The 26,961-nt window shown below is 48.5% G+C and overlaps 1 protein-coding gene across 1 annotated transcript in view; it reads left to right on the top strand.

Moving 5' to 3' along the window:
- Positions 1–478: 478 nt before the first annotated feature.
- Positions 479–26,961, top strand: part of samd11 (sterile alpha motif domain containing 11) — a 40,693-nt gene continuing 14,210 nt past the window's right edge. Inside the window, 6 exon segments of the mRNA XM_057042229.1 lie at positions 479–1,648; positions 2,546–2,637; positions 10,788–10,963; positions 17,578–17,687; positions 23,049–23,141; positions 25,231–25,395. Of these exon segments, the coding sequence (XP_056898209.1) occupies positions 1,195–1,648; positions 2,546–2,637; positions 10,788–10,963; positions 17,578–17,687; positions 23,049–23,141; positions 25,231–25,395 (1,090 nt within the window). The 5' untranslated portion in view covers positions 479–1,194.

Below are 26,961 nucleotides of genomic sequence, written 5' to 3'. Positions count from 1 at the left end.
GACATTTTAATGTGCGAACAGACCTCTAACCAAAGTTTGAAAGTGATGCATTTTAGGCTCAAAAGTTTAGGTTTTCCCACTTTGTTCAGTTAATATTGGTCTCTGGAATTACTTGTCTATCTTTGAAAGCACTGTATTGTGGATCATTTTGGGACATTTCTTCATTCCAATTGACTCTTTTATAGGTTTGTGCGTGGTGGTTTTGAAAGTTTTTCAAACCAACAAACTGCGAGTCCAAGTAATTTCCTTTATTTGCATCTGTTTAAATATTCAGCTGGTGGGCTTCTCATTCACATATGAAACGATAATGAATTATTCTGTGATGCGCCTTTCATTCCCTCCGGTCTTTTTGTTTGACGACGCCGCCGTCTCAACGACATTTCGGCTCACTTCCTCCCTCACTAACGACGCTTTCTCCATTTTACGCAGCGCGGCGCCGTCCCTCGCGGCCCTCCCTCCTCCGTGCGCCCCCTCGTCGAGCCTTCGCCGCTTAAATGGGCCAAGTTAAGAAGCGGCGGAGAGTGCAAATCTTGTTTGGTCTGGATCTGTGAACTTCAGCGTGACTTCAGCGAGACACGCAGGGGTCAAAAACAAACCCTCGCCAAACTTTCGACCGCGTTGATGTTGCGCAAATGCTCTCCCGGAATAACAAACCCGTGTTTGGCTTGCGCGTTCTCATCAACGTCATTCTGCCGAACTGTTTCTTTGAACATGAGAAATAATATCCTCACTCCAGCGCCTTCACCCTCTCTTTGAGATCCTCTCTTCGATATTCGTTTTATTCAGAGATGCTGACTGCACGCACCGGCTATTAAACACAACTTCTGACTTCCTGAAAGAAATCTGATATACCCTGAGGTGCGTCGGCGACTAATGATCACTGCTGGTGCCATAATGTCCGGGGCGCAGGGCTGCCCCGCACGTCAGGTATTAACAGAGCGAGCGTGATTAAATGTGGGAGGTAGGAGCTGCGAGGCTGAGAGCGCTACTGCTGCTGCGAGCTGGGAACTACTGAATGGGAATCTATCCGGCAACTTCACCAGACCGCTGTCTCACGGCGACACGGGGACTCTGCGTAAAAACAAGCGGCGCGTCTGCGAGTCTGGCTCAGCCCCACTAACAGACGGAGAGGACGCTCAAGTTGGATCGGACGAGCAGTTTCTCACTTGTTACCGGCGCTCGCCCTCCGCTAACATGCCTGCCATCAAGAAGGAGAGGCTGGATGGAGACGACATGGCACTGACTGCCTTTAACCAGTCCGAATACCTGGCCCCTTTAAATGCCACCGCGATCTCCGTGGTGACCCCGCATCCGCCGCCTTACGACCACATTTTCGCCCATCACCGCGCGTACTTGGGGCTCCACGACTCGGCGCTGCATCACCAGCACCTCCACCATCACACGGACGACTTAATGTTGGAGAGATTCTCCTCCATCCCCGACTTTCAGCCTTTCTTTGACAACGGGGAGCCGTGCATCGAGGTGGAGTGCGGGGAAAACAAGGCTTTGCTTTATATTAATAAATTGTGTCAAGGCAGTAAAGGACCCTCCATTAAATACAGGGGCGAATGGCTTACGCCCAATGAGTTCCAGTTTGTCAGTGGACGAGAGACTGCCAAAGACTGGAAACGGAGTATTCGACACAAAGGTAAGCGCTTTCACGCGTCGGGCTGTCGCGGGGGAGCGGATTTTTATTAGCAGTTAAACACTTTGTAGATGCACAAAGTTGGTTTGTTGGGCCGGTGTGGAGTTTTGGAGTGAAAGGGTTACAGTGCGTAAGAAGACGGATGAGAAAGGCGCATGTCCTCCGAGGCGCTGACAGAGTTTGGGCTGCGATCGCGCTCCAAACGGGGACATCTGGAGAAACCTGCGGCGGAACTGAGATGAAAAGTTTGACTATTCAATAAATCCAGTTAGAGGAGGTAGATGTTTTGTATTAGGGGGGGGATACTTTTTCCTTGGCCCAGCGGGACGCTTGTCCGATGACGCTTCTGATGTTCAACAAAGCCTTTTACAAAAAAAAAAAACGTGTCAAATGTGGTCATTCTAGAACCCAAACGAGGCTTAAAGTCATTATTTTATGCTGATGACAGTTCTGGGACACACACGTTGCTGACCGTAGCAGCAACAAAGCGATACGGAATTCACGGTTCATTTTACCGTCAAATAGCCTTTTGAGACAACGGTTGGCGCTGGCATGACCCTAAAGCAGGCGCGCGCGCGCGCGCGGGCACGCGGTAACCCAGGCAGAACTGACAGGCGCTAAGTTGTGTGTGTGGGGGGGTCGCACCCCGGGGTCAAAAATGGTAGCCTAATAGTTTAATATACTGATTCATATGGACAGATAACAGTGGGCTGCTGTCTCTGCGAGTCAACACCTTCTTGTGCAGCCCAACCACGTGCACAATCTCGATTTCTGCTGCAGGTTCGACTCCCGCAGGCACCGTCCCGGGCTCCCAGATTTCCCTCAGTTTTGTGACCAGCTGTGATGTGATGACGCGTGTCAAGGTGGAGGTTTATCTTCAACTTCCTCTCTGTTTTCCAGGGAAAAGTCTCAAGACTCTCATGTCCAAAGGAATCTTACAGGTGCACCCGCCGATCTGCGACTGTCCCGGCTGTCGGATTTCATCTCCAGTGGTAGGAACATCTCGCCTTCTGCCTTCACTGCTCTGACTCACTGTCTGTGTCCTCCAACTGACATATTTGTCTAAAGGTCATTGTCTTGGTTATCTAGTTAGTGTGGATTAAAAACTGGATTACTCACCCATCATTTGATATTTGGAATTTCTTTCAACCCATTTCAGTTTTTGCTCCTCTTTACCCTCCATTTTCTTCGTTTCTGTTCTAATGGATGCTAAAAATAGTTCAACTGGAGTAGGATTAATATGCAGGTTTGATATTTGCTCAGATTATTGGATTTTTTTAAGGAATATGGGAGCACTGACCCCGATGCTATTGGACAGAGGCGCTTCAACTTTGACGTTAATCTGCCTCAGCAGGAGTATCAAACCCACTTTCAGCCTCACGCAGACGCGGCCCTTTTTTTTATGCGCGGCTGTGGAGCCGCCTGACGTCGGGGCGTTGTCGGTCGGGCTCCTCTGTCCCGTCGAATCAGCCTCCTCGCCTGAATGTTGAACTCTTGTTTGCCCTGCGCTCGCTTGAGCCAGGCCTGGGGGGGGGAGAGACGGAGCCAAACCTCCGGGCCTTGCAGGTGTGTCACAATTACGTCGCCACTCCGTCTGTGTGCGTGTCTGTGTGTGTGTGTCATCTCTGAGTAAGCACACTGCCTGTTCGCCGTTGCCAAATCTGTTCACACAGGTGTGGCGGGTTGTGAAGCGTGTGTGTTTGTGCGTGTGTGTATTTATCACCACGGAGCGCATCTGTCGTCGCTCCCAAGCACTAATCTTGAGGGAAGGGTGTAAGAGGCTTAGCAAGTTACCGAGCGTGGCTACCGCTGATTATTGTGGGCGAGACACGCAAGGCGAGGGCGGTTTAGATAAGCCGGAGGTGTTTGAGCGATACAGGTGAACCGGTGACATTTTTCACAGCCAAGAATGAAGAACTGAACCCCGTCGTGGCGGGTTCAGCCAAAACAAATTACCCGGGGGAGGCGCGGGGCAGAGAAAACAGATGGTGGAAACACTCAGGGCCTTTTTTTAACAGGAGCATTTGTGGATGTGAGCGTATTTGCTTACGTTGGGGCTTATTACAAATATCAAAGTGATGGGCTGCCGGCCTGCTGCTGCTGGTGCCGCTCCGCTTCAATTACAGCCGCGGCAGAGTCCAACTCATTGACGTAAGCAGGGATATGAGAACCTTCAGGTTGTTGTTGTAGCCTCCTCTCTCTCCGGTCCTCTTTTCCTCTCTGGTGATGAAGCCCAAAGTCTTACCCTCCACTGTGACACATACAAACACACACACACAAGTCGGAGAGGTTGGCAGTTCCTCCTGAGGAGGAGGGAAGGCAATAGGACTTGTGTGGCCTGTACTGGCGTCTCCCTCCACTGGCTCCCCTCAGGCCATCACAGACAGCACTCCCTCACTGATGAACACACACACACACACCCGCATACACACACATAGACACACGCGCGTGCACACGACACGCCTGCCCACTGACACGAATTACCTCACGCAGTCATATATTTTGAAAGTTTGACGGCTGAACTTTGAGTGATCTTATTTTGCTATGGGCATGAGGCAGCCGATCATAAAACGAAGGAGCGCAGCAGCTGGTGAGAGGACTTCTCGCCTCCTGCTCGGAACTCTGGGAAGGTAATTTGTTGCGCTTGGCCCGCGCAACACAACACAAGCCGAGCTATTGCTGCAGTGCTGAATTTTCCATGTACCAGCCATGCTTATCAACAATCTGAAATTAATTCAGTGTGTGATTGATCAGTACGTTGACGTGTGTTTGCTTTCTATTAAGCCTGCGCTTATGTGATAATCAGGTGCTTAAAGGATTTCTCCATGTGGGCAGATTTAATTGCTTCTAAAGTTTCCCCTTGAATTAATAATAAGACGTCGTCATTGGCTTTACCATGTTTTCGGCGTGTGACAAGCTTGTGGCTGACTTCATATATTTCGAGAGTGTGTTTTTGAAATGCCTCTCTGTGTGCATGTGCGTGGTTATTTGTACGCAAGCCACGACTGGCCGAGTTGCCTGCCTGCTGCAGGCATGTGTGTCTCCTCCCAGGAGAGCTGGGCTTCCTCTGCTCTGTTATTTCAGCGGAACTGGCGGAGGCTGGGAGGAAATTACACTCCTCTCCTCCGGCTTGTAAAGACCTCCTCCAATCAAGTGTTCCTTTTTGCAAAGCAGAATTAAACACACACGTGCATGCGTGCGCACGCACACACACACACGTACTATAACTTGAATCCATCTCATTTTCATAACGCTACTTTCAATATGGTTAATGGGAAAAACATAATTTAAAAAGATTAAAGTGCACGGTATTGTGGGGCTGTTATGGAGAAGAGAAAGCATCAGCTGAATACTAACTACAACTTTACGCTAAGCTCCACTTCCCTTGTATTAGTGCTGAATGAAGAAGAATCGTTACCTGTACGTAAAGCCCCCCCACCACTCAACAACCTCGGTGGCCCAATTCAAATAGAGAAAGAGGGGGGGGGGGGGGCAGAGGATGAGTGCGAATGAGGGAGGGAAAGAAACTCAAGGGAAAGGGGAGAGCGGGAAGCATGCTGGCACGCTTCACTGCACCGCCACTGACCTCCCAGCGCTGCCCCAGAAGCCCCCCCGCCCCTCCATTTCTCAGCCTCTGTGCACCTCCCGTCCTCCTGCTCCCCACCCCCCCTGTGCCGCTCCACTGGGCTGCAACTGCCCACTTGGCTCAACGCGTAGGGGCCGAGGGTGGAGGGTACCACAACTATGTGTGTGTGTGTGTGTGTGTGTGTGTGTGTGTGTGTGCGTTGGTGGGCGCCGTCTGACCTTCAGCTCTTTCTCACTTTTTTCACCATTCCGCTCACATGGCTCATCGATCAAACTTTGCTTAAATGATACTGACCGTAAATATAACGGTCCTCTTCAAATATTAATAATCTCGAAGAAGCATTTCCTCTGTGGTTGTGTTTTTAAAAGTCCCCATATCTTGATAATTGATCTCACTTCAGCACTGATTACCCCTTAATCCATCCTGTTAGCTCTTGATCTTTGCTTTTCAAGGTCATTTTGATATTCACACTGCTTAATTGATTCAGATCAAAAACAAGACTCTGTAGCTCAGAGTCCAGCGATGACAGCATGAACCAACAGACAGTCATAAAGGCTGAACCGAGGCGCGGCTTGAATTCATGCAAGTCAAAGCAAAACAAGCTTCTAGTGGCTAAAAGACCTCATTTCCTCATGGTCAGAGTCATCATGTAAACTTTATTATTGGGTTACTGTGAAAATGCGGTTAACATGGACCACGTAAGCACTTTAATCAAACTACTTAAACTTTAATCTGATTACTCGCAGTAATCAGTTTACAGTGTCCGTGTTTGGGCACACAGAGGGATCTCAGAACGCAGCGTTTAAAGGTAAGTGTTTGTAATTTGTGATTCATGATCTGAGCCTCGGTCAAACACATCAGTTGTTTGTTATCGCCTCATTTTAGAGCTCTTCTCCCAGCTCAGTAATGACCTACCTCCTCCCTTCCTCCCTCCCTCTCTCTCTCTCTCTCTCTCTCTCTCTCTCTCTCTCTCGCTTCATAGTCCTGATTTTTTCCTCTCATCTCCCCCTCCCCCTTCCCCTCAGTGCTCGCGCCAAGTCGGCCCGCCATACCGCCTCCACACACACACACACACACCACACACACACACACACACACACACACACAGAGCGAGGTAACGGCAGACAGGCGCGTGACTCATTAGGCATTCGTCCCCCAGGGAGATCGCTGGGGGGGCGCGTGCGAGGGAGAGAGAGCGCCGCAGCTGCAGGAATGTCACGGGCGGCTACCGCTGTGTGTGTGTGTGTGTGTGTGTGTGTGTGTGTGTGTGTGTGTGTATGTGTGTGTGTGCGTTGGTGGGCGCCGTCTGACCTTCAGCTCTTTCTCACTTTTTTCACCATTCCGCTCACATGGCTCATCGATCAAACTTTGCTTAAATGATACTGACCGTAAATATAACGGTCCTCTTCAAATATTAATAATCTCGAAGAAGCATTTCCTCTGTGGTTGTGTTTTTAAAAGTCCCCATATCTTGATAATTGATCTCACTTCAGCACTGATTACCCCTTAATCCATCCTGTTAGCTCTTGATCTTTGCTTTTCAAGGTCATTTTGATATTCACGCTGCTTAATTGATTCAGATCAAAAACAAGACTCTGTAGCTCAGAGTCCAGCGATGACAGCATGAACCAACAGACAGTCATAAAGGCTGAACCGAGGCGCGGCTTGAATTCATGCAAGTCAAAGCAAAACAAGCTTCTAGTGGCTAAAAGACCTCATTTCCTCATGGTCAGAGTCATCATGTAAACTTTATTATTGGGTTACTGTGAAAATGCGGTTAACATGGACCACGTAAGCACTTTAATCAAACTACTTAAACTTTAATCTGATTACTCGCAGTAATCAGTTTACAGTGTCCGTGTTTGGGCACACAGAGGGATCTCAGAACGCAGCGTTTAAAGGTAAGTGTTTGTAATTTGTGATTCATGATCTGAGCCTCGGTCAAACACATCAGTTGTTTGTTATCGCCTCATTTTAGAGCTCTTCTCCCAGCTCAGTAATGACCTACCTCCTCCCTTCCTCCCTCCCTCCCTCTCTCTCTCTCTCTCTCTCTCTCTCTCTCTCTCTCGCTTCATAGTCCTGATTTTTTCCTCTCATCTCCCCCTCCCCCTTCCCCTCAGTGCTCGCGCCAAGTCGGCCCGCCATACCGCCTCCACACACACACACACACACACACACAACACACACACACACAGAGCGAGGTAACGGCAGACAGGCGCGTGACTCATTAGGCATTCGTCCCCCAGGGAGATCGCTGGGGGGGCGCGTGCGAGGGAGAGAGAGCGCCGCAGCTGCAGGAATGTCACGGGCGGCTACCGCTGTGTGTGTGTGTGTGTGTGTGTGTGTGTGTGTGTGTGTGTTGTGTGTGTGTGTGTACGTGTGTTTCGCTAATGCCGGTTGGAGCCAGCGGCAGGGCACTGCACCTTTCAGGAAATAACACGAGGGGAAAGAAAAACTCTTTTCTACCAAGAGCTCATTTAAAAGTCTGAAAAGCCTCATAATTTCTTTGTTGTTAGCCAACAATGAGCTATGATATCAGCCTGTGTGGGGGGGTTCCACCAAAAGAACGTTTGTTTGCTTCAAAAATTCGCTAAAAACCTAAAAAGTGTAGTTTGTGTGAACATCTATGTGTGATGCAGCACACAGGCCTGTTTCTGTTAAGATTATGTCGCTAGAGTTGACATAAAATAGACAAATGAACCATTACTACTTCCTTCTACACATGGTAGCGACTGAAATGCAAGAACCTCACCTGCCAATCATCAGATGTCACCTGTTTTATGGCTTCAAACCATCTGAAATGAGGCAGGTATTATTGCAGTACCGCCACCTACCACTAGGATTACACCTTTTTTGGCCTCACGTTTCCTGTAAAATGAAACATGCTAAAATGGTTGCCATTAATTGAGCCCATTTAGTCCCGCTTTCCTCCTGTAGCTCTTCACTGTTAACTGACCTCGTTTTTATTCAGATGGCTGTCGTTGAGGGAACAGTGGAACACAATCGGAAACCCTCAGCTGCATAGCTGCTGATTTTGCTCACGATATACAGTATGCTGCTGCAAATGAAAACACCATATGGGCGAGTTAATCAGGTCAAAAACACTTCAAGAGGCAAATTCGACACACTAAACGTAATGTGATTAGCCCCAATCAGAAGGCTTAGTTTCAACAATTGTCATGGAAAGAAATGACATTTTACATGTAATAGATTATCCATTTTTTATTGAAAATCATTGTCAGATCATTTTCAAGAATTGAGAGAATGAATTTTTTTCTTCATCCAATTGTGACTGTGTTCATTTAGAGTGAGTTGGTCAGCATGTCCTCGGGCATGTGTGCCTGTATTTATTTATCTTTTTTTTTCCGCATGCAAACGTGAAGCTCAGCTAGATTTTAGTGTATTTCTTGGCTCCCTCTCTGTTAGACAGAAAGCGTGGGAGGTGATATTCATAGAGGTGCTTTTAGTGGGACTTTTATGAGAGGCTTTTTTCCATGGCTAAAAGGAGGGTGACCACACACAGTAAGGTTGCCTCAGCTCTGTGCGCACACGTGTATGTGTTTGCGTGCACGCCCAGGCGTGCGCACCCGGGCGCCCTTCCTATGAGCGCTCCTACGTGGGCTGCCAGGGGTGTGTTTTCTGCTTCGTGTTTTGTTTCGGAGAGAGCCCTCCCCCGTGCTGCGGAAGTGTTGCCGGAAGCGGTGGGAGCTCACCCCCGGTTCTGCGTCAGTGCCGCTGAAGAAAGAGCCGGGGCTTTCCGGGAGGAGAGGAGCGGGAGGAAACGGGGGGGTTGCTGTCAGCCTGGGTATGTCACGGCCATGTGGGTGGTTGTCTACCCGCTCAAGCAGACTCGTACAAACACACCGACGTGGCCGCAGTCACGACTATTCCTGTACGCACACGATTGCCAGCGCACTCCAAGTGAAATCCCCTATTCTAAAGGGGAATTTTAGGAATCAGGTGTGGGTGGAGGTGATGTGCACATGTGCTGTTGTTTAGCACCGACACTCGCAGGTGCAGAATTATTTGACAGCTGGATGTGTCTGACTGTTGGATGTAGACTATATATCCTGGATAAACTGAATCATACACGCCCTCTGGTGGTAGGCCTCAGTAATGTAAATAAGCCCCGCCTCTCCTTATTATTTTTCCATTTTTTTTCACTGGCTTCATTTTGTACAGGAGGAGGGAGGAGGGAGGAGGGAATGGTGACGTGTCATCCATCTTGATTTATTCCAGCGATGGCGTGTGTGGAAACCTGTGTGTTGGGCTCAGTTTTTTTTCCTTGCCAGAGTTTCATCTCTACCTTCAGCCTGCTCAAAAGTTGCACAGAAGTGGCAGAAATCAGAATTTTAACAGAAAAGAACAGAGTAGGGGGGAACAAAACCTGCCAGGACACAGTCAAAACATGGCGAGAAATGTGCAGAAGTGCATGCTGCTCATCCTCAGGGGTGTTTTCGTCTTTTTTACCCCTCTGCTCTCTTTAATGTCTGCCATTTGAGAGACTCCAGAGGGGCTGCACCTGTTTGCCTCTTGGCTAGGAGCCCCCAAATCCCTCCTCCTGCCCCCGCTTGCCACTCATGCTGTCGCGCCTCCTGGGATGGAATGAGCGAGGGTGCGGGGATGACGGCAGAGAGAGGGGTTGCATGTAGTGGAAGGCATAGCTGGAGGGCTTAAAGCCGTCCGGGAGTGAGAGCAGAAGCACTGAGAGGGGTGTATGTGTGTCTGTGGGGAGGGGGGTATCATTTCAAACCCAAGCCCACTGCTCTCTGGACAGTTTTGAGTCCGGAGGTTTCCGGCTCTGTGTTCTGACTCTCCACATTCTCTTTCATGTATGTGCTCACACCCGCCTCTTCCCCCCTGTCTTCTCTACAAACCCACATCCGATTTTCCTCTCCTCCCTGTTGACTCTTTGCCTCCGCCTGTAACCTTCCCCTGCTCGTCTCCAGTTTCCTCTCCTGGCTCTCTCCCCTCCACCCCTATCTCTCCGTGATAGGACCACGTTAATCTGCACTGACCTCTTCAGGTCACATTAAAGGTCGCCCAGCTTCACTTCCTAATTCCCTCAGGGCCACGGGCTCCTTTTTATCCCCTCTTTTTCTTGGCTTTTTTCCTGGCAGCTTTGTAGAAAAAATAAACGCTCCGTTCTCTCCATCGGTTTGGTTTTAGAGAAGAAAAGTTGTAACTATCATGAGGTCCGTGTGAAGCACCGCTGACTGAAATCACTCGTCGAAGCTGAAACGATTCTACTAACTAGATGGAACATATACAAGGATTTTGACAGGGAAGAGCTTATAGCTTTAGTAAAGAAAACATGGTGAACAGCTGAACATGCTGACCATTCACGTAAGCACTTTTAGCATTGCTGCTAGCCTGTATTCTGAGTACATTGAACACGATTGATCTTGGAACACCTTTAAAAGGGACTCAGATCTGACATAAAAAAAATAATCTAAAAAAACCTATTTCAGTTACTTCCCACCAGGGCAAGGTGGCAGCTTCTAAAAGAATCCACTTGTTAAAGTGCCTGCATTTTATTTGTGTCTTGCTATGCAGAACCGCGGGCGCTTGGCTGAGAAACGCACCATCCCCCTGCCCCCCAACCGGGTGCCCAAGAAGGAGCTGTCCTCCATTTTCAGCAGTGACGACAGCGAAGGCAGCGAGCGAGCGAGCGGAGATCATGCCCACATTAAACAGGAGGAAGACTTGCCTTACAGTATCATGAGGAAGAGGTGAGATGCTACGTTTGACACGTGGAATCGCTCGTGTTTGCTGCAAACACTCACTATAAATGAGACACATGCTGAACCACGAAAAAGGACCAACTCACGGCCGGGGTTGGTAACCACGGTAACCAAAGTGTCGCTTAAGAACATGCTGGTAAACAGTCGTCCCTTTTGTTTTATTCTCAGATGGCAACCTTAACAAAATGGCACATCAACACACATCGTCATTTCTTCAGAAGTGATTTTACGGTTATTCCGAGGTGATAAATGCACATTTTCAGATGAACAAAGAACAGCGTTTCTAAAATACACGGGCTTCGGGATGTCTGATGGGGAGACGCGTGCTCAGCTTTGTAAGTGATAATTAGTTTGTTGGTTTGCATTTTGTTGCTGCTGCCAAGTCTCTGAGTATCTGTCTTGACTTGATATCGGGAGACAAAGTCATCTGGGTTTTCTGTGGAATTCATTTAAGGACAGATCATTAAAACCAAACCCCCATTTAGTTGGTTGCTTTGTTTTCAAATGTAGGAAAATCACGATTTCAAGTTTTGCACGTTTGTGCTTAGAATTAACAGCGTTGAGTATGTTATCCTCCCACATCCTCCTTTAAAATGTCGTTACATGGATTAAACCAGGAAGAAGGTTCAATTCTACATTTTAGTGTGTACTTGGCCACCGTGTCTCTTTTTAAATTAAATTCAAAGAACATAACGAATCATCGGGATGATAAACATCCTGCGGTGGCTTTCCCGTGTCATAAAACAGGCATTAAACTGGTACATTCCTCAGTTTTTCCCCCATCTGACCTATGAGCCGCGGCGATATTCTTATGTGGTTTGAAGTGATGCCTTTGGGTGTGCTTGGAATTTCTCCCTGTGAAAAGAAGCAAAACCAAAAGGAAAATGGTGCATGTCTAGAAAGCGATTTAAACCTGAGGGAACTAAGGTGTGAAAGCCCTTCAAGACCATGAGTTATGTGCTTTAGAGACACAGCTGGTTTGTGAATCAGTTATTGACTATTTCTTTGGAAGAAACTGAAATGTCCATATGCACAAGAAGGCCACATCATTAAGAGGAATTAACTGTGGGACAGGGCTTCCTTTTGTCTCCTAGTATACACCCCACTTTGTTTAGGAGGCTGTAAACATCACGTGGAATTATGCTGACTTGCGTTCTTGTGGAGATTCTCATGATTCAAAATGCAGACAGGCCCTGGACGGAGACGACTCAGAAGCCGTCCATCGATTAACCTCAGGAAGTCCCCAGATGCATTATGAGCAGCTTCTGCAGCCTCATTACAGGAGGAGACGCTTTTCATGTCTCACGACTCTCGTGTGACGCGGCCGACAGCACAGCAACTGTGAAGCTTTGAACGGCTCCACTAACCTCATTTAACAGGCCACCCTCCTCTCCCCTCTCCCTCGCACACACACACACACACACACACACTTGTGCCGCTGGCGTGTTAAGATGATAATGAATTTAAAGAACACTTATGACTAATACGTCGGGCTTTTACCCTTTGAAAGGCGACGGACTTGCTGGAGCCGCCGTCCTGGTCAGGCTTCCGTCTCAGCCCTGCTGGAGTGCGGGTCTGGGCCGGCGGGATAATGGGATGTCCAATCACGGAAATGTGATTTCCATTGACCACAGCTTCTTAAGTGAGTCGTAGAGGGGCCTTAACAAATCGGATTTGGCCGATGGATGTGAAAAATACGTGGCGTCTGCATGCATGTGTGATGTATCTGCGATGTCTCCACCCATCACCACGGCTGGCGGCAGCGCCATGTCGCAAGCGTTTTAGCGACAATCTGTCTGCTCTGGCTGCGCTTAGATAACCATGGATTCATCAAATCAGCATGTCTGAAGCATTTTTTTCCGTTATTAGCCTAACATAATACCCTGTAGAGCAAATACCTTCAGTGTTCTGCTCTGCAGTTTTCAAGCGTTGGTTGTTTGGATGGTCCAGGTTTGGCCAACTGCTGCGAGTTAAGAGGATTTGTCTGTCAGCATTACAAACGCAGCCTTCATAACTCATCATCGTCATCCGGTCGTCTTCTCAGCCTCATTATAAACCCACCACCTCCTCATAAACCGATTAATTGCAATCGTCGCCAGCGTTACAGACAATTAGTTGACTTTTTCCTCCATCGATCTGCGCTCATCCCTGCTGAATAAGCACGGCCCATCTCAAGCCTTAAGGAGCTACACAAAGGAACAACAAATTAATGGCACCGAAGTTTGCTGTGATAACACTTAAAATCTGAGGCTCTGGAACTGGTAGAAAAAATATTTCAAGATCTTCCTCTTTTCCAAGCTGCTGTAGATTGTTTATGACTAGCTTGGATTAACTCTGAGGTATGGATTTTATTTAAGGGAGTAAATATACAGTGATGGTCATAATAATTGTAGCATCTCCCTCTGAAGCAAAGGAAAACTTTGGAGTTGAGGGACTTTTGTTCAGGGTTCATGCTCAGAGTTCCTGGGGTGGTGGAAGAGTGAACTGTCCTGCGCTCAGCAGACAGCTGATTGGAGAGAGCAACAATATAAATGCAGTGAACATATCCTGCCATCATTGCCCTGATCAGGATGCGCGTCTGTTGCAGGCGTGTTCATGTTTATTAGCTGCTGTCTGCTCTTGTTCAGGCATCGCTGAGGGAAACTGATCGTTGATCCGTGACACAGCCACAGAGGGAAAGATGCTGAGCTAGCCTCTGCGAGCCTTCTGCGTTTGACATCTTTGTCCTTTGGCTTTATTGAACCGCTGTGTCAGTGCCGTATGCCAGTAAGAGGTCACGGCTGGTGTGAAATGACTGGAAATGCCTTTTCCCCAAAGCACTAATTAGGGAGCTTGGAGGTTTTATAGTTTGTCTCGAGGTGCTTTCCGCTTAAAGCAGTTTTGGCCTTGTTTACGGGCGTTTGCCATGGCGACAGCACTCTGCAGCTGATTGGGCGTTGACTACATGGATGAAGGTTGTGTTTTTACAGACCGGTGTTTTTACTGTCGACTCCCTGTCAAAACACAGAATCAACAAAAAAGACGGTTGGTGTTTTCTCAAGCTAGTCCCCAAATTGGGTGCATTTATAAGTGTGAAGTTAATCATTTCCATGGCGACACTATGCGCGCTCTCCCACACATGGTGAAAGCAGATGATGACATTTTGCAGTGGATCTACAGAGCGATGTGTATTTAAAATGAGGTTTAAGGTACGAGAGGAGAAAATCAATGGGGGAAATTAGCATTTTGTGCATGTCTGCATATGGGAGAACCTGGATATACAGCACTTTTAATTCCTTTGTAGTTTTATTTTTTGTTGCTGATCGACCTCCCATCAGCAGAGGACCTGCGCCTCTCACTTATTCATGCATCTATTTCTCCATTTATTCCGTTCCCTCTTTGCTAGCAGGGCTTCCAGTTTCCTTCCAATCTAACTGTGAGCAGCATGACAATGTTATTATTATATGTCTATATGCTTATATTATTATAAGCTATATAAGTATTATCTATATACTTATTTTAAATATGGCGTGTCTAAAGATATATGTGCGAGTTGCTGTATTTTTCTTTTGCCTGTGGGGCATCAAAGACACTAACCTTGGCTTTCAAAGCGTTTTTTTTTCTTTTTCTGCACAATTCCCAACCTGACTGTGCAGTGATTGTTGAATATTACATGTTGCCTGGTGGTATTTCCATGTTGCTTTGGGCCACCTGTGCAGGCTGGAGGAGGCCGAGTGTTTGGAGCTGTTGCCTTGAGACCGGAGGAGGGCACGCAGTTCTGCACCAGATGTTGCTTCCTTCTTTCTCCCTTCTCCTCCTCCACTTCTCTACCTTCACATCCCTGCTGCCTGTCTGTCAGCACTTTCCTAGCGGTGGTGTGAGACATGGTGTCGGGGTGCTGGGCTGCCAGCTCCCCCCAGCTCACTCTGTGACCTCCAGCCCGACACCACAGCGCCGTGTGCCAGTGTTGGCCGCCTCCCTGTTCCAGCAGCAAACGGGCTTTTTGAGCTATTTTGACCAATCATGCTCAACATAGTGGAATGCTGCTTCTTTAAATACGGCTCCCGCGGTGCCATCCCGGTGTCCAGGCACCTCCGTAATCAGATTCCTCTTGAATCAGCATCATTTACCCCGGCTTTCAGCAAAAATATCCTCTATTGATCTGTTCGCCAGAGCGTAATCAGTGGTGACACCCACCGACCAGCTCTCAGCAAGCAATGTATAAGAAGTAAATGTTGTTTTTGGAACATAGGAATGGATATAGGCCCAAATGCAGTGAAATGCATAAGGGCGCATGAACATCATTCTTTGTGACTTACAGATAAGTAATTGTAATATTTTCCATTGTTGAAAGAGCAGCAGCCAAGCAGACAGGACAGAGCCACGGCTCTGGTTGCTGTTGGAGCCTGACGTTTGGATTCAACTGTGGTTCTTGACATTGTGACAGCTCTGCAGCTAGAAATGTGATGCATATCAAAGTTCCAGTTTAAAAAAGATTAGGCTCCTGCAGTAGTAATGAGTGAGATCAGGGTGAATTTACTTTAGTAGTAATATGTGTTATCAGCTTGTTAATGTTGAATATCAGCAGCACTGGTGAGTATTCATCCTGGTGTCTGGGTCAGAACACCCGTCCTGTGGCTGCACATGACTATTGACCAGATCTGGGATGAGCTGAGGATGAGATGATTGTCTGCAGCTTGCAGCTGGGTGATAAGATAGACAGCTCATGTCCTTCTTAGCTATCGGACCCAACAGCCTCAAAGCGCCCCCCCCCATCCCCCCGTTCAATCCTCTCCGAGGCCCCCCGTCCTTCCCAGCTAACCCTGGCCTCGGGAGCTCCTTAGGGAGCGCTGACTCAGGTGAGCAGGTTTTAAAGCTATCCCCGTCCGGCCCCCGCTTCGTCTCGCAGAGCTTGAGTGTGACCTTGTGTCCACCCAGATAATGACTGGGGGAGGAGGGGTTGGGGAGAGGGCAGAGGTGGGTGGGATCAGGGCCTGGCCCTCATTAGCACGGGCCGAGGTGGCGAGGCTCAGGAAAAGTGCGCTAATTATCAGACTAACAATGTCCTTGCCGATCGTGGCTCAGAGTGTCCACTTCTAATAACCTCATCACCTTTCTGAGAAGTTCAGGACAGCATTATGGTGATCGCTTTAAATGATGGACAGAGGGTGGTGTTGTAACACAGCCCAGTGATTGATGGGATTGGCTATCAGGGCGTCACACAGGCTGACAGAATTATAATATGGTATTTAGAGCAAATAAAATCCTTCTCAGCAATTCGTCTTCTTTTAGAAGACAACATCGAAGGTCTCAGGTGCACACACCTACTAATTATATCCATTTACATAAAAAAACAAAGAAGGCTGTCATTAGAAGTTTGCAGTCCAATCAAGCGTCTCCGTACTTAGCAGTGGTCGCTGTTTTGTCTGAGCCGTCTCTCTGACTCACTGGTTCTCTGAAATGCGACTGGTGAAGCAAGCGGTGGCCGGCATTAAGCCCTTTGCGCTCCTCTCCGCGTTTAAGCGGAGTGGAAAACAGCTTGGCGACCGGCAGCTTGACATTACAGCGCCAGCCTGTAATCATGGAGCTGTAAAAGCCCAAATCCAGCAGCCGCAGAGTGTGGCCTCGTCAGAGCGCTGGCATCTAAGAACCGCTCGCTGCTTCTGTCCCATAAACGGTGCACGCTGTGTCGCACCAGACCCCCTTCGTCGAAGATTCTGCTTTCAATAAAGTTGCCTCGTTAAGCCTTTACATGAGATTCCTCCTGACAGGAAGGGCCGCTGACAGGCGCGAGCGCTGCTTCTTCTTATTTTTGTCCTTAAATGATAGCTTTAAGATTTGGAAGGCTCTTCTAAAAATGTGCATCATTTAAAAGGGGACATCCACATTTGAATCTATGTTATTCATTTATAAGCCCGCACACTCAAACCCAGAACTTCTGGCTACACATTGACCAGAGGCTGCGATTGTGGCCGTTACACTCCTCTCACACTCTTCAATGCTTATTTCCCATCATTATTCAGTTTAATGTGATCTCAATGGTAATCAGATTCCCAGTGAAATACCTCAGTGACATGGTTGTGTGGGTTCCCGGTTGTGTGGAGTTGGTGCCCTTGGGGAGGCCAGAGAGGCAGCTGGATTAGCAATTTAAAACCAGAGTGGGCTGATCTGCAGCTTTTACCTGCTCTTCCAGTTGGTACCAGACTAGGTGTCTGAAAGCCCTTCAAACAGATTTTTGTTTACAATATCGAAGTCACAGATATTTCTCACCTCTCTTTTTACTTCAACTGTTGCTGTTGACCTGAATTTAGGAAGAATTCTAATCAGGTTTTAAGCTGATAAACCACTTATGAGTTGAGAATATGTTCGTTAATGCATCTTAGCGTGGAAGATGAGCGGGGATGAGACCCAAAAGTGCCAGTCAGGTTAGTCTGTCAGAGTGCATTATGCACCTGGGAGCGCTGATCCAGTTGATAGAACCGCCGCTTGCAGCGAACAAGTCCGTTTTGTGTTAGAGCAGATGCTGTTCTGCATAGAGGGTTTCAATGGTGAGCAGCAAACAGTCAGTGAATTTCGGCAGCCTTTTGAAAGTCGCATTTCTCTCTCCTCTCTTTGTCCTACAGTCGCGACAGTGACCTCTCCACAATCATCTCCAACCTGCACAGCTCCAGACAGCACGGAATGCCCGAGGGACAGTCGGCGTCCGACCACGGAACCAGGACTGGACACACAGGTAAAACTCCCTGGTGTGTTACTAATGCTGCGAGGACATATGTGGAATATGCTATAAATAATTCATTCTTGATTAAAGTTTGGGGTTTGATGTAGTTCCTCCTTCGTCTCTTATGTGCGCTGATGCTACAACCTGCTTTACATTTCGTCTCACATATGTAGGTCCTCCATTGGCTATTTCATTTACCCTAATTTGTGTGATGGAGGGGAATTTAATTTAAGCTTATTACTCTTTCCTAAAGGTCACTCTGAAGTAGATTACTTAATGTTCTTCAAACATCCTTTGCTGCACTCCAGGATTTTTTTTTTTTTGGCTAAACCCCTTGTTTCAAATTGCCTCTGAATAAATAGCTTTGTTTGCCATTAATCCAGTTTCGTGTGTGAGCAGAAGCGTGTGTTTGTGTGCGTGTTTAAGCACTAAGAGCTTATAGACGGGCCATTTAATCACGGCCATTTGTCCACTAGCTTGTTTGAGGATATTGTTTGGCCACCAAAGACTGTAAAACTACGATTTTTTCAACGATACACAGTGATAAGTTGTTTTTTCACAAAAAAAACAAATGTTCTTCATTTTCTATTAGCCATCGTTAGCCTTGCGCCTCTTGTGCCCCGTAGTTGACCCTGTTCTTCTTATACAATTATCCCAGGGCACCCCAAGTGCTATAATCAGCCCAGACTCAACATTTCCACACCCCGTCTGCCAGATTAATTGTCCATACGGTGCCATACCCACCAGGATGGATAGAAGGCGGCGCGACTGCGCCGCAGCAGACAGCCAGCATCTTAAACCCTGGTTTTGAACGGATTTCCACCCAAATGCCGACGTAATCAGCTGCTAAACTTAATGGAGAAATCAGAACCTCAAGGAGTTTTCTTAATAGAGCAGGACACAAGGGGATAGAGGGGGTGGCGGGAGGCAGTGGATAAAAGAGGATGTTCACAGTGTAGCATAACTCAGACAGGGGTCCAAGACCTCCTAAAACCTTCCCGTTTGACCATTAAAGGGAGATTTAACAGGCCGCCAAAGCGCCTTAAATCCTGTCTGCCAGCGAAACTAGACGCTCGCGTATTCATGTGACGCATAATAACAGGGCGCAGCCACGCAGAGTCAACACGGGTCCGTATCTGCATCCAAATATCAAGGTGGGTGCTGAAGCATCGGGAAAGCAGCTGAACTCGGATGTCTGCCCTTTCACTCTGTTCTTAAAACACTGTTCCTTAATGCTAGCAATAAACAGGACAACGGGAAGTACGGGAAATTTAGAAACGGAGCCTGGAAACGTCTGCAGCAGTCCTAGCAGGCTGCGCTGATGGAAGAAACATTTGGAAATGGAGAGACAGGGGAAAGAGAGATGAATGAGTGCGGTGGTGGTATCAGGGGAGGGCGAGCCGTGGTGGTGGTGGTGTGTGTGTGTGTGTCTGTGTGTGTCTGTGTGTGTGTGTGTGTGTGTGTGTGTGTGTGGGTCAGGAGGAAAGAGAGGCAGGCTTGCTGGGTCGTCTCTGCGCCGGAGTAGGCCGTTAATTAAATCTGAGGGACAGACAGGAGGGCTGCCTCCCTCCTTCTCTTCTCCACCCCTCCTCCTTCCTTCCCTCATTTGCTCTCTCGCTCCCCAGCCGCTGGCTATTCGGAGTCTCTGTGAGGTAAAAGGGAGGGGAGGTGGCGGCGTGGGGGGGGTGCACGGGCGCCGGCGCTGGGAGTCTGGCTGCCTGTGGAGACTGTAAACCATGGCTCTGCGGTCAGACCAGAGACTCAAACAGGCAGATAAGGTGTTTTTGGACCGCCACACACTCTCCTCTGTTTCCTGCACTCAGACTCAGAGGCAGTTAGAGCCTGGCGCTGTGTGTGCTTGTGTGTGTGCATGCACGGGGATGTGTGTGTGGTTGGGGGTTTAGCGGTTTAGGGCCTGAATGCATTTTTGTATGTGTGTGTGTGTGCGCGCGCGTGTGTGTGCGTGTGTGTGTGTGTGTGCGTGCATGCGTGCGTGTGTGTGCGTGCGTGCCTGCATGTACACCTTTCCGTATGTGGTTTTAAATGGCTGTTTTTAGATGCTGTTCGCCCGCTGTCATTTGAAGGTTTCTGGGTTTTTTTAAACCCTTCAGAAATGAGGATGTGATTGCAGCTGTCAGTGTTATCCCGATCCGAGAATTCACTGTTGTCACCGAGCGATTGTCCCACTGTTGCTCCTGCTGCGCTCACACACAAAGTGTGTCCAAATTTAGGTTGAGGGTGGGGGTGTCCGGGTCATTTGTGTTCACGCATGCTGCTCTCTGGATAAACTTTTGAAGCCCAGGTTTACAGCGCACGTGGGAAAGATGCTCAAACACGACTCACTTTTCTGTCTATTTCCTGTTTTTTTTCTTGACGACGACGACGATGATGATGATTCCATACCCTGCTCACAAGTTGATTAACTTTTAGACTTAACACTTCCTGTTAAGTGGCCGGAACCTGTGGTTATGAAGGCTGTGATAAAAGTGGACGAGACAAATTGCTGCAGACTGTTACAGTGTATGCACGTGACGTCAGCGGCGCATCTCTCCCCATCTTCATCACCCACCACCCCCGCTCCCAGCTCCACCGGCCTGTAAGCCAATCAATGGCGGGGCTTTCAGGGCCGGCGGAGGCCCCGGCACACGGAGGGGGATCAATAAGTTATTAGCACCATTCTGTCAGCTGTAATGTGGAGATTGATCGGGGGGCTGCGGCTGGTGGCTCGCCCTGCGTACACGCCTGTCGCCCCCACAGCTCCTCCTCCTCTCTCCGCACAGCCCCCCTCCCTCCCCGGCCTGATAAAGATGACAGATTAACAGAGTAAGAGAGGAATTAAGGAGTCTGGCTGTCTGAGTGTCACCGCGCTCCGTGGGACGGAGAGAGGAGCGGAAGAGGGCTAAAGTTTGAGGACAGGAAATCACAGCGTAAAAAGGAAAGAGGAAGGCTCCCCCGCCTGATGGCTCGCCCTGGTGGTGTCACATGAAAGAGAGGCAGTTTGGGCCCCACTGGTTTCTCTTTCTTCTCATGTCCCGTGGTTTTCATCTGCGGTATTGCTCAGTAGGAATAACAGCAGATACGGAGGTGAACTAGCTGTGAAAAAAATTAGACCGAGGATCGAATAGTTTGTTGTTCGTTAGTTTGAGTAGAAAAAGTTGACCTTTCCTCCACACCTGATGACAAATAATGTACAAATATGGAGTTGAATCATCTCAGCTAATGCAGCCTTCAGTTTATTTAGACTTGGCGGCTAAAATAAAACCTCTGACTCACCGTTTTTGTCATATTTTAACAGGCAGATGATAGGGAAATGCCCAAGGTAGCTAACGTGACTGTAAGTGGTGTCAGTGGGAGTAAAAGAGTTAGGAAAGACGCTTGCGAGAGCTCAGGCTTGGGCATTAAAAAGGAGCGCTAGTTCTCTAAGAAGCCCCATTTAATTGGCTTTAAAAGCTTTCCGCCCCACAAATCTCTGGCCCTTGGGCACTAGCTCAGGAGACGCGGTGTCTTGAGTGAGGTCGGCTCTAGAGACGGCTCCAGTGTGTGTTTGATCATGAGACGCTCTGGGTGTGGGTGTAAGCCTGTGCGTGCTCAGTGCAGGATTGGATTTACAGTAACTAAGGATGTGTGTGTGTGTGTGTGTGTGTGTGTGTGGGGGGGGGGGGTATACAAGCATCCTGTAGATGGAGACCTGTCAAACTTCATTTTAATAAATGTAATGGAAAAGCAGCAGGAATATGTTTTAAAGTGTGAAAAACTAGACCTGAACTCATCTGATGCCTTTAAGTAGACTCTTCTGTGTGCTAGAACACAAGTAAGGATGAAGAATAGACGTATTGACCAGGTATGTCGAGGCCCTGAGATAAATGATGATACACTCCCTCTCAGCTCGTTAATATTGGACCTTTTTCTTGTTGACCTATAACACCGAACACCACACAATTGACAAACCAGTTAGCTAGCGGCAAACTGCTAGCACAGGGAGCAGCAGAGATGGACTGTTCAGTTTCAGTAAATGTGGTCATTTGTGTCCATCATCTTACTCAGTTAGCATTAGCATTTTCGTCCACGATATGTTGAAATTTATTTCTGTTAATCGGCACAGCTTGTGCCTGGTTTTAGGTGTCTGCAACATCATCAGGTTCGTATTTGCTGTCTTGCTGCTGATGCAAAATAGATTCTATATCTGGCACCAACACGGAGGGCAGTGATACAGGGAGGGGCACAAGTATGCGAGACAGGGAAAACAAAATATTTTCAGAATTCAGAGCTATACCAGCGATGTGTTCGGGCGCTTACGTTTCAAGCTCTGATTGTATCAAAATCCTTCAACTTGAGGAAAGAATTAAGGGTACAAAATACATACAATGGCCTTTATTCCTAAAATATGTGAGCCACAGAGACAGAATATAAAGAAAAGTGAAAGAAGAGAAACGGTAGCCTCTGTGGTTTGGCTGTCTGAGTTGAGGAAGCAGAGAAAATCGGAGCTGGAAACAGAGGGAAAGAGAGAGCGAACAATGACTAACGGCTTTTTCCTCGGCCTTCCTGCCAGAGCCGCGCGCGACGTGCTCTGCATCGCCTCCTACGCTGATTAGGACGTTATTGATTCGAGGTGTGTTTACCGGAGGAGGTGATTGGGCGGGAAGGAAGAGAGGGAACGAGAGGGGAGGATGTGGCGGCAGTAGGGGGTTTTGTAATTGTACACCGGTTACTTCTATTTTGCGGCCGAGGAGAGAAGCGTGTGGTAGAGAAGGCTAATGAGAGGAGAGATGGAAAACTGGTGACGGGAGGAGGAAGAGGAGAGGAGGAAGACACGGCAGCAGATGGGAAAACAAGACGGGGAGACGAGTGTTTCTGATGGCAGCACAGAAACAGGCAGGCTGTCGGGGAGGTACAAAAACTAAAAATAAACATGATGTAGCTGTACTGGCGGCTGAGACGAGATTCTGAGTCAGCTGAGAGGCTCTCGTGCACTTTAGATCAGGCGGAGGTTTTCGTTCCAACATCTGGAAAAAAAGAGAAGACAGAGGAGAGATGACAGTGCTAACACCTGAGGACAGGCTTTTGGAAAGAGATAGTTGAGGACAGGACCTCCCCCCGCAACCACAGACAAACAGGCATATGAACGAGCAGAGCGGATCAGTCATCCAAGGCGGTGCAGAACGCCCCCCCCACCCCCCCAAAAAAATCCTGACAGAACCGGCACATCTCCAGACAACCATTTCTTCCTTGTTGTATTTCTCACTTTTCCCTCTCTGGCTCCCTTCTCACCTCTTCTTTCCTAACTGTTGTAGACGTGGAGCAGAGCCTCAGCATCAGAGCTCTGACTTTAGCTAATGCCTGTGTGTGTGTGTGTGTGTGTGTGTGTGTTTGCAGATGACCTTCTAGGAAAGAGGAGAAGCTTCTCTCCGAGCAGCAGCAGCGAGTGTCCCTCAGACAGCAAGAAGTCACGTAGTGTATCCCCCAAAGGTAAGATGACGCGGCCATGATGGTGATGAGTCAGCGTTATAGTTTGGCACAGCATGTTCTTCAACGGTGCTCTTTCACTGGGAGGGGTGTGTGTGTGTGTGTGTGTGTGTGTGTGTGGGTGGGGGTGCTGTGACAGCTACACAAGTGAGGTGACGTCACGGCAACGCGGCGCTACCTGACTGGAGAAGAACAGGGTGCCGAGGGAGGCCTTCCTGGGTTATCTGTGTTGTGTGTGCTGACATTAGTAAAAAGGCATTGAGTCCTAGTCTGTGTTGGGTGCACGTGTGTGCACGTGTTGACTGGATTGTGTAGAGTGTGGAGTGAGGGAGAGACCTGCAGACACTGTGATTTGATAAGGAACGTTAGTAATATTTGATTAATTGATAGTTGCTTTCTCATAATACCATGAGAACTATAGCAAGAAAATTCCATCATTTATAATTCACGTGTCTTTAGTCCGGTAGACCCGGGTGCCATCGAACCTGCCTTGAGGAATCCTTCCTGACTGATGCATTATACAGCAGCCCAAAACCACACACCGACCGAGGGCTGGCCCAACCGCACCTCCGGAGACACACACAGTCCAATCGGTTGAAATATGAGTTTGAATTTAGTTAAAAATGGCTGATTTTTGTGAAAAACAAAACAGCTGGGCGACTAGTCGAGTGCATTTAGATGTTTGATTGATCGCAAGACCGGGTCGGCCGGTTCTGTTGTTGACCGATGTTCCTCTGGGTGACCTTTGGCAGACAGCCGCCCTGCCTGGAGCCTCTTGCTCATTACTTATTCCAGGCCATTACCGCCTTATTAGACACATTCCTGCTTGTGTGTCTGCAGGTGTGTGTGTGTTATGGCTCATATTGTCTTAGTCTGACTTTGTCTTCCTGTGTGCAACCTCTATGCATATATTGTTCCTTTGCTGCACATTTGCATAAAAGACAGATTATAAACACACACCCGGTGCAGAGTGTGTGTCGTGTGTGCAGTCTGTGGTTCCGAGAAGTGTATTTAAGTCGCTGGAAAACGCAGCCATGCTTGTATTTTAACCTTGACTTGTGTGCATACCCAGTCGTCAGGCTCACCTCACATGTGTGCGTGCGTGTGTGTGTGTGCATCTGCTTGCATCCACACTTGGACGCTAACGGCAGGCGCAGACGTAGAGACGGAGATAAGGAGAGATGGCGGTGGTGTTTGGAGACAGAAAGATTGGACGCCTCTGAGCAAACGCCATTTGTTTTTCTCTCTGCGTGCAAAGGCGGCGCCCCACGCTGCGCTGAGGGAGCGAGAGAAGTTCAGACAAGCACGGACTTGTTGCACGCGCGCGCGCAAACGCGCCGCTGTCGGCCAGATCAAGCGGAGCTTTTTCTGGTGGAGACAGCGATGACTGCATAGTCGATTCCTCCCCCACCCTGTAACACCTACCGCCACCTCCGCCCTTACCTCTGCTCGCCGCCCGCACCGCCTCTGCTCGCCTGCCTGGGGCCAGGCTCGGGTTTCGATAAGACGGAGGGTGGTAAAAATAGTCTTGTCTTTCTTTCTGCCGCCTCCTCTTTTCTCCTCCTAACTCCCGAACCACCTCCCCGTGTCCCCCTGCCTCCACCCTCACCTTAGATCGTGTTACTATTGATGGAGTGAGGGTGGAGGGGGGGTCAGAGAGACATCGCATCATCTTTGCTCCATGTTAAACACAGCAGAGCTGCTACAGCGGCTCGCGTGTGCAGCAGGAGAGCATTTTCTATAATATGTATCTTAAAAAGTCCAAAAGAAGAGCTGGGTTCGGGGCCGTGGATCAAAGATCAATCCTCATCTTGAAACTAGCCAGACTTAAACCGCTGGACTGGTTCCTGGACAGGAAGCAGCGACCGTTTCATTCGGAAAAAACTGGACCGAAAAGTGATTTTCTGCCGTTGACCATTAAAGCTCCGTGGCGACTCAATTATTCCCCATCGTGAACGATATTGTGCCACCTCGAAGCGCTAATGTGGAAGCTAAACGTGTCAGAATATGGAAGTACTGAAGCACGACTCCCTCATAAATGTCTCAATATTAAATCCTGATAATAGAAATATTTCCTCTTTCGCCTCCTCAGAGAGCTCTCAGAGCCCGGTGGTGGAGGCAGGCGGCAGTCACGGTCACATGAGCCCCGAGGAGCACTACAGGCGCATGATGTCAGCGCTCAGTGAACAAGGGACCTATGAGGAGCAGCAGCAACGGCTCTACCAGCTGGCGAGCAGCATGGGCCTGCCAGGCCACGGTTAGCACACACTCACACACACACACACGCACAAACCTCATTTCACCCGTGATTTTTTACAATCGGAAGGGCGTTTTGTCGAGCTTGAGCCCTTTTCTCTTTGTTTTAAAGTTAGTTTGAGTAAAAGACATTTTGCCAACTTCAGCATGTATAAAAAGAAAGAAAGAAAGAAAATCGATCTCTTCCTTCACCTGTCACGCGGCAGAACAGATGCAGCGCTACTTTTTAACCCCGGAGCGTAGCGCGGCATCCGGGGCGCCGTGTTAAAGCGAGCCGCGCCGCTGCCGCCGTAAAACCCCGAGGAGACAGCTGACATTTCTATTTGCGGCGCCTGCTCACCCAGCGTCAAATTGTCACTCAGGGTGATTTCTGACCGTCGTCGTTAACACCCACAAGCCGAAGCGTGCACCAGCGGCGCCATTGATTTGGGAGCTCTCATTGGCCGCCTGCCAACCCTCTAAATCCCACAACACCCTGGAAACCACTGGTGTCCCAGTTTCTCTTCATTTCTGCAGACACAAACTGGTTTTAGGAATGCATAGTTTGATGTGGGGAAATCAGAAGTTGCCTCATTTGGACGCCGGACGGGGGCTGTGTTTTCATTCCACCGCGCCGCCATTAAATGTCAACCTTTTTCTCACATTATTGCAAAAGAACGTAACATTAATTCTCGGTCGCTTTATTAGCTTTTTTGCAGTAGCATAAATCTAATCGATGCCCCGGCCAGATTGTAGTTTGAGCCACTTCTATTTTTATTTGATTAGTAATGATTTTTAATTGCTAGCTGCAAATCTTGAGGGCGAAGCCTATAAAAGCTTTAATTGCCTCCTCCCTGCGCCGTAGCGGAGTTAGCAGCAAGAAATAGTGCATTGTGGGGGTTTTATATCCCGGGGTGCTGTCTGATTGCTGGCTTCCCTTCCCAGAAACCTCGCTGGCACGAGATAGACGCTCTGGTGCGATACAGATACAGTCGCTTCATTTCCACATTCCAAATCGTTTGATAGTCCGCGGCAGCTTTCATTCTGCGCACGTATGTTCTGGGTGAGGGGGAAGAAGATCCGAGTGGAACAGAGAGTCTAAAAAAAAAAAACTGGAGAGGAAATGATGAAGAAAAAGGGAATAATTAAGTTCTCCTAGAGGACTAGGGGACATAAACATACGCATTTACAGCTTGTTAATGTTGCTCAGGACACCAACTAGAACCGTGTGTGTCCACAGCTGGATCGTTACGTGTCATTAAATGAAAACCAGGAAATGGAAAAAGCCTTTTTTTCCTCCCTGTGCGGCTAAGCATTACAGGATTTACAACATTTATTTTTCTTTCTGTGTATGCAATGAAATCAAGTGCCACTTGGAGCGCACGTTTACGGGCGTATCGCAGGTGTTAGCCCAGTTTACAGTGAAACATTTACCTCTTTCATCCCACTGCGCCTCAGCTGAGTTCAACTTTGGGAGGAAGAGGCTGCAGGCTGTTTTCTGCAGGACCGAGTTGGTGGCTGTTTTGTCTTCGAACGCTTCAGCCCCTTGACATTGACCTTCTCTCCCACAACGCCCCCCCCTTGACCC

This window comes from Takifugu flavidus, chromosome 8 (genome assembly GCF_003711565.1).
Source record: "Takifugu flavidus isolate HTHZ2018 chromosome 8, ASM371156v2, whole genome shotgun sequence".
NCBI lineage: Eukaryota > Metazoa > Chordata > Actinopteri > Tetraodontiformes > Tetraodontidae > Takifugu > Takifugu flavidus.
The sequence above is the reverse complement of the archived record's forward strand: the minus strand, read 5'-3'. Positions and strand labels throughout refer to the sequence as shown.